The 7,292-nt window shown below is 65.8% G+C and overlaps 1 protein-coding gene across 5 annotated transcripts; it reads right to left on the bottom strand.

Annotated features, from left to right (window-relative positions):
* Window positions 1–1,617: 1,617 nt before the first annotated feature.
* On the bottom strand, window positions 1,618–7,012 carry DUSP23 (dual specificity phosphatase 23). 5 transcript variants are annotated; one of them, XR_013374185.1, is made up of 4 exons: window positions 6,703–7,012; window positions 5,374–5,555; window positions 2,514–4,697; window positions 1,618–2,094 (listed from the first exon to the last, which is right to left on the bottom strand). XR_013374185.1 is itself a non-coding variant. In XM_077886910.1 (3 exons), exons 1-3 carry the CDS (start codon window positions 6,967–6,969, stop codon window positions 2,091–2,093), a joined length of 453 nt encoding a protein of 150 aa, XP_077743036.1. In that variant the 5' UTR covers window positions 6,970–7,012; the 3' UTR covers window positions 1,618–2,090. The 5 variants fall into 5 exon arrangements, 2 of the variants coding, with proteins under 2 accessions (XP_077743036.1, XP_077743037.1); XR_013374186.1 differs by having other exon boundaries at window positions 2,514–4,694; XR_013374187.1 differs by having other exon boundaries at window positions 2,514–4,604.
* Window positions 7,013–7,292: the final 280 nt, after the last annotated feature.

Here is a 7,292-nt window from a genome sequence, read left to right as displayed (position 1 = left end):
CATGGGCCCGGGCTTTAGACGCTAGTAGGGAAGAGAGACATTAAACGATGAGATGAATCATAGGTGAGCAAGGGCCCGCGAGGTAGAAGGACAGATGCTTCGGGAATATGTGTGAGTATGCGTGGGGGCAGTTGGAAACCTTTCCCCAGGAAATGGTGTTAAACTGAGACCAGTGGGGAGTGGGAGTTGGGAGCCGGGCAGAGCTGGGGACGGTCCTCCACCCGGCCGGTCATGTGGAGAGAGCACGGACTGCCTGGCTGTACGCAGGCCGGGGCCCCAGCCCTACAGACACCCCGAGTTGTCAGGCCTGCAGGCCGTCAGCTCCCGGGAGGCGATCCCTGAGCCCCTGGGACGTCCTGTGGCCCCGAGGCCTTGGGCCAGGCCGTGGTCTGTGCTGACACCGTGGCTGTGTATCTGCCCAGGGGCTGGAGCCCGAGGCCAGTCGGGCAGGGGCTGCACGCCCAGGGGACGTGCCCCACACCACCCCGGGGCCCCGAGCCTGGGGGCGGTGAGCCACACGGTTGGGCAGTATTAATGCATTTCCACGATCACGGGGAGAGGTGTGTGTCCACGCGATGCCCCGGACGCCCGTGCCTGGTGTGCCTGGACTCTGCGCCAGGCATCCTTCTCCTTGACTGACAGCCATTGCGTCCTCTCCCTGCAATAAGCCATCATCGGCAGTGTGACAGCTGTGGGTCCTCCTAGCGAGGGTGGTCTTGGGGACCCCAACACGGGCAGAGCAGAGGAAACAGGGGCTGGGGGGCAAGGAGAGGAATATGAGGTGAGGAAGGAGCTGCGGGAAGGAACTGGACTCCTCGGGGCCTCGCGGTTCTCTGTGGGCCTGATCCCAGTGTGGTCACTTATTCAATTCCATTCCTCGGCTGAGGCTGGACCAGCCCCCACGAGACCTCACAAGGTGCCTACAGAAAGCCTGCAAATTGGTGAATTCGCGTGGAGTGGGCTCGGGGAGCCCAAGGGCGCGTAGAACCCACTGTGAGAGGCGAGCAGTGCCACCCGCGGCACAGCCACGCCAGTCCTCTTCCGGATGGCCCTCCTCGGGCTTGGCCCAGAGTCCCTGCTCCATATCTGTTGGTGGGGACGAAGGTCTCCCGTATGAAAAGGTAGGGGGAAGATCCCAGAACTGCCAGCCGTGCGGAGTCCCACGTGTTGAGAGCTCAGAGGTGACACCAGCAGTTTGTGTCACGATCACGTACCCCTGGTGACAGTAAGTCAAGGGAAAAATAGGGTGAGTGAGTGGTTGAAGCAACGTAAGGAATTTATTGGCACAAAGGATTCGGTCATCTTTTTTTTTTTTTTTTTAAGATTTTATTTATTTATTCATGGGAGACACAGAGAGAGGCAGACACAGGCGGAAGGAGAAGCAGGCTAATGCAGGGAGCCCGATGCGGGACTCGATCCCAGGACCCCGGGGTCATGCCCTGAGTCGAAGGCAGGTGCCCAACCGCTGAGCCACCTGGGCGTCCCTCAAATTGTGCACTGGTCATTATAACAGGACCTTGTCCGTAGGGCTGTTTTGAGGATTGAGTGAGGTAACGTCTGTAAAGCGCTTGGCGTAGCGCCTGGCGTGCATTAAGGGGTCAGAGAACAACACAAACAGAAAGGATATTAGAGGTTTTAATAGATCATCCGACACCAACACACATCGGCGAGGGCTCAGGGCCATTCACCCTCCGGCCTGTCGCGCTGGGCCAGGCCCACACCCGCTCCGGGTTCTGCAGCAGCAGGTGCGACGGGGACCCGATGGGTCAGCTGCACTCTTCTGCACTGAAATGCTTGGGCTGCACTTTAAGGAACGGCTCAGAGCTCAGATGTGTTGGCTTCTCGGATGCGGTTTATTCTCTGGCCTCCCAGGAGGATGGGCCGGGGTGGGTGGGGGGAGGGACGGAGGGACGCCGGAAGCCGTGTGGGTAAAATGGCCCTCGAGTCCAAGCTCTGGCTGTGAAGACAGACGGCCCCATGTGTGGGGTCCAGGAGGAGGTCCTGGCAGGTGGGAAGTCTGGATTTGATCCCAGCTCCTTCGCTGCGAGTGAGAGGGACTGGGCAAGCCAGCCAGCTTTGTAGACCTCGGTTTATCTAGAAAAAGGGAAAAACACCTGATTTGCAGAGCAGTTGTAAAGATAAAATGATATAACGCGACATACATTAAACACCTGCTGTGCGGGAGGCGCCTCATAGAGGCAGTTGTGACCGTGTAAGTGAGCGACGCGTAGTCACGACCACGGGGGGGGGGGGGGGGGGGAGAGGGGAGGATGGATTCGTGGTGACTGCTACTGTTTTGTGACAAAATGATCCTGTGAGACCGAATTCGTTTCCTTCTTGGAGAGAATGGCAACTCGGACGGCAGAAGGGTTGACTGGAGGCCTGGCAAGCGAGTGCGGTTCAGTCGGGGAGCCGGTGTACGGTTTGGGCCAAATCCCGGCCCCCATGACATGCTCATCGTTGACCTGGGAAGACCTGGGGGGGGCTTCAGGGGGCAGGTGGGGGCGCTTCACCTGGGGAGGACGGGTGACGAGCCGCCCGGTGGGACAGGTCCCCACGCGTTGGGAGTGGCTGAAGGGACGCTGGGGACACAGAGCTCTGGGGCTTTGGGAGCGGGCAGGATGCTGGTCTCCGCGGCGGGAGGCTGTGCTGGGACGCCCGGCCTGGGGGCAGCCGTGCACCTGGGGCCCCAGGTGGAGTGGACCTGACGTGGAAGGTTGAGAGCGGCCGTGCTCCTCCCGTCCTGATGCCAGTTGCCTCTTGCATCGGAACAAATTTTTTTTTTTTAAGATTTTTATTTATTTATTCATGAGAGACACGGAGAGAGAAAGAGAGAGAGAGGCAGAGACACAGCAGAGGGAGGAGCAGGCTCCATGCAGGGAGCCCGACGTGGGACTCGATCCCAGGACTCCAGGATCACACCCTGGGCTGAAGACAGGTGCTAAACCGCTGAACCACTGGGGCTGCCCTGGAACAAATTTCTGGGAGAGGAGCCAACGAGGTGGTGACTGCAGAACCTCCAAGGGGCGTGGAGGGATGTCGTCCACATGGGGTAGCCTCCATTCAGGTCACACTGCACAGAATAAACCTGAGGGGACCTTTAAAGTCATGGGGGCAGCTGTGCCCACCAACTGCTGGCGGAGAGCGAGACCCTCCCGGCCGTCGAAGGTTAATGTGTCTGTCACCACCTTGGGAACACGGTCCCCGGGGAAGAGGAGAGCAGCTGGGGCTGGGTACCAGGCCCTGCTCGACACAGCGACAGTGTGGATGGAGTTCGGTCCTCTGTCCCTTCTCTGGGGGGTGCGCGTCCTGGGACAGGTTCCCACACACGTTCCCAGAGGAAATGGAAGCTTACGGCTGCATCTGGGGCTTGTTGGTCCGACACCGTGGTTCTCAACGGGGACCGGCTTTGCTCTGCAGGGCCTCTGGCAATGTCCGCAAACAGTCCTACTGTCAGTTTTTGGGGGAGGTGCCACGCAGGGACGTTGCTCGACGCAGAGCGCCCAGGGCAGCCCCACGTCACCCAAGTCTCCAGCCCCAAATGTCAGCAGCGCTGAGACTGCCAGAGCCTGGCTGGAGGCGGCGGGAAGGTTCTGGGTGGGCGGCCGTGGCCCCCTCCTCACGCCCATCACCTCGGGGCAGCTGGATGGGGAAGGTTCCCAGCCGGCTGGCCCTGGCCTGGTGGCCACACACGGAGGAGGAGGCTGCCGAATGCTTGGGGGCGGGGAGCAGCCCAAAAGGAGCCTCAGGCCACCCTCCCAGGGAGAGGAAGGATGAGGCCGGAGATTTCATTTCAAGTCAACTCTTACTTATTTTAAAACCGATTTCCTTAAGCACATAATTATATGTTTATTTCCCCAAGGAACTCTTGAGGCTGGGAGATCTGCTTAAATTATGGGGACGGAGGCTGCTCACGGGACTAACAGGGTTAGAAAAGTCTCCTCTGAAGGAGCCCGGGAGGAAGGCCCGGCAGGCTCCCCTCACGCAGGGGACGTGGGGAGGGGCCGGTGGGATCAGAGGCTTCAGGGGTCCTGCCTCTCCTCTCCGATCCGTCCAGTAGGTGGAGGGGAGAGACGTGGGGAGCGGACCATGCAGCCGCCTCCTGCGTCACTGGCACACGTGCGCACGCATACACACGCGTGCATGCACACTCCCTCTGGAAGGGACTTGGGTTGGCATCGGGGAGCAGCAGGGGGGCGGGGGGCCGGGGACAGGATGGAGAGCTGCGCCCCAGCTCTGACACACCTCGGGGAGACCGGGGAGGTGTCTTAGGGCCTGTCTCCCTCCCGGAGGAATGGCGAGACTCTGGCTAATGTGCCACCCGGCGAGAGCGCCGGTCGGGGCTTGGGCGGGCGGCTGTGGAAAGGACGCGAGGAGGTGCTGGCAGCCGGCGGCCTAGGCTGCCTTGGCCACACAGGAGGGCGCCGTCGGGGTGACCTGGCCGCCCCCCTGTCCCTGCTGCGTCTGGAAAACTCGGCTGTTGGCGCCACTGTGCGTGGTGGGGGCCCATGTGCCCATGTCCTGCAGGAGCTGGGAGCCTCGGCCTGGGACGCACGGGCACCGCGGACGCGCTCGTGAAGCACTGCTATCTCGTCGTGCGGGGCCTGCCATGGAGCAGACTGGAGTCACAGCCAATGGCCGCGCGACCGGCCCGCCCCACTCATCCTCTCAAAGCCCAGAGTGTGGTGCCGGAGCTGCTGGGATGGGATCCATCCGGGGAGTGGAGACCCGGCCCAGAGCCGTGGCCCCGCGTCTTCTCCGACCCATCACACAGGCTCCCCGCACAAGCACCCCACTGGCTGGGCTCCCACCTTGTGCCTTGCTCGGCCCAGGCCTCGGGGCGCTGTGGGGCGGCTCCTCCCGGGGGAGCCCAGAGAAGGTCGCTGAGGGGCGTCCAGCCCTCTGGAGCTGGGGGTGTGGTTATCTGTCCTGGGGGCTGGCGGGGAGACATGCAAGGGGCAGGCGGGCCTCGGCTGGGGGTGTCCCCTGCAGCCCTCCGGTCGGGGACCATCGGAGATCCTGGGCTGCTGGGGGGCTGTGTCCTTTCCGTTGACCAGCTCCCCAGGAGACAGGCCAGGGATTGTCAGAGAACGGTCTTAGCCTCTTTAAGGGCTGAAGACCTGGCCCATCCCACCACTTTCTAGAAGTGTGGTCGAGAGCCTGAGCCACCTCATCTGAAGGACAGTCCCCAGCTCACGGGGCTGGCGTGGGGAAAGCTGTGCACACCGCAACCCTGACACCCCCCCCACCTCCCCCAGCACGGCCACAGCTCGCCTTTGGTCGGGGGTCGGGGCCTGCCTGCAGGGTCAGCGTCTGTCTGCGTCGCCGGCCCCAGCAGACACGAGGCTCAGGGGAGGGCGCCGCGCCCCTTACTTGGTCCGCTGGTAGAACTGGAAGACGGCTTTCTCCTGCTCGTAGGTCTCGATGGAGCCAGGTCGAAGGCGTCGGATCTCGGCGATGGCGTCCCCGGCAGCCAGGCCCCGCTCCTTCACCAGGTAGCAGGCCAGCATGGTGCCCGTGCGGCCAAAGCCCAGGGCACAGTGCACTCCCACCGCCTGGGAAGAGGCGGCTTGATGGGGCCGAGTCTGATGCCCTCCCTGGGGCTCTCCCGCTCCTCCCCTGCGCGAGCCTCCTTTCTACACCTGCCTCTTCTGGGTCGGGCTGGGGCCCCTCAGGTGTTGCAAGGATCTCGGGGGCGAGAGGGGATGTCAAGGTCAGGGACAGCTGTCCCCTACCTGGCGGCGTGGAGGCCACCAATCACCTCCCCCGTAGCTGGTTCCAGTGCTGGGCTCCCGGCCCCCCGCAGCCCTGTCCCTGCGCCTCCCAGTGCAGAAGCCACCGCGCGTGGGAGAGGCCGCTAGTCCAACCTGCGCCCCGAGGTGCAACCACCGGGTTCTGCACGGGGTGCAAGGCACGACCTACCGCCATTTAGCATTTGCGTTGATCATACGGAGAAACCCTAACACTTTGACTTACTGGGTTTCGCTGTATCATCAAAACGAGATTCCCTGACCCTTCTCTGTCACACGGTGGCTCCAGTCGGGGTGTGTGGGAGGCGGGTGGCCCCGAGACCCCGCAGCGGTGCCGCCTCCCACCTGCGTCTCCCCGTGCGCCGGCTTCTCCCTCTCCTCTCGCCACACTCCCTGCGGCCCGGGGCCCTCCCGCTGCCCTGGCTCCACCTCCCGTAACCCCGCCCCGCCCCGCCCCGCCCCGCCCCGCCCCGCAGCGAGGTCCCGCCCTCCTGCCCCCGCTGACCCGGCCCCGGGCTTCACGGTCTAGTCTCGGCAGGGGGGTCCCGCCTCCGCTCCTGGAGCCCCGCGAGGTCCCGCCCTCCTGCCCCGCCCCCCGCCCTCTCCCCCCTGCCGTCACCCCCTGTTCCCCACTGCCCTGCGCCTGCGGGGGCCCTCCCCCCTCTCCCGGAGCCCCGCGAGGTCCCGCGCTCCTGCCCCCTCCTGCCCCTCCCTGTCCCCCGCTGCCCCCGCCCTGTCCCCCGCTGCCCCCGCCCTGTGCCCCGCTGTCCCCGCCCTCCTGCCCCTCCTGCCCCGCCCCCCGCCCTCCTGCCCCTCCTGTCCCCGCCCTGCCTCCCGGCTGACCCCTGCAGGCCCCGCCCTCCTGCCCCCGCCCTGCCCTCCGCTGCCCCCTCCTGCCCCCGCTGCCCCCGCTGCCCCCGCCTGTGCCCCGCCCCCCGCCCTTTCCGCGGACCTCCCCGCGCGCGCTGGCCTCGTCCACGATGCGCACGAAGCGGTCGATCTGCTCGGGGGCGGGCGGGCAGAAGTCGGGGATGCGCAGCCGGTGCAGCGTGAGGCCGGGGCAGCTGTCGCTGTGCGGGGGCCCGCGCTCCGTCAGGGACACCAGGTGCCGCACGCCCTGCTCCCGCAGGAAGCGGTAGTGCGCGGGGAGCCGCGGCAGCGCCAGCCCCGCCAGCCGGCCCGGGAGCACCCACGAGAAGTTGGGGGGCTGCGCGCCCATCGCCGCGGAAGCGCCCCCCGCGCCCCGCCCCGCCCCCCGCCCGGACCACGTGGGCCAGCCCCGCCCCGCGCGGGGATTGGCCGAGCCGCCTGGGGGCGGGGCCGCAGCGCCGAGCGGGCCCTGAGTGACGGGCCGGGCGCCGCGGGCAGGCCGGGGGCCGGGGCAGCCCGCGCGCTGATTGGCCGGGCGGCCGGGGCTGGGCGGGCTTACGGCGGCGGTGCGCGCGGGGATTGGTGCAGCTCAGGCGGCGGCGCCGGGGGTGGGCGGGGCCGCCCGGGGTCGGGCTCTGCTGCTCCCTGGCGGCCGGTGGCGGTCAGCGCAGC

This window comes from Canis aureus, chromosome 38 (assembly GCF_053574225.1).
Source record: "Canis aureus isolate CA01 chromosome 38, VMU_Caureus_v.1.0, whole genome shotgun sequence".
Classification (NCBI taxonomy): Eukaryota; Metazoa; Chordata; class Mammalia; order Carnivora; family Canidae; genus Canis; species Canis aureus.
This window is presented reverse-complemented; position numbering and strand designations above follow the sequence as displayed.

What these genes read in the sequence shown, in the direction of transcription:
- DUSP23 (XM_077886910.1), bottom strand. Translation starts at nt 6,969, where the DNA reads ATGGGCGCGCAGCCCCCCAACTTCTCGTGGGTGCTCCCGGGCCGGCTG. An exon ending in AGGCCAGCGCGCGCGGGGAG is followed by an intron (nt 5,556 to 6,702) that starts GTCCGCGGAAAG and finishes GCCTCTTCCCAG; the next exon opens with GCGGTGGGAGTGCACTGTGC.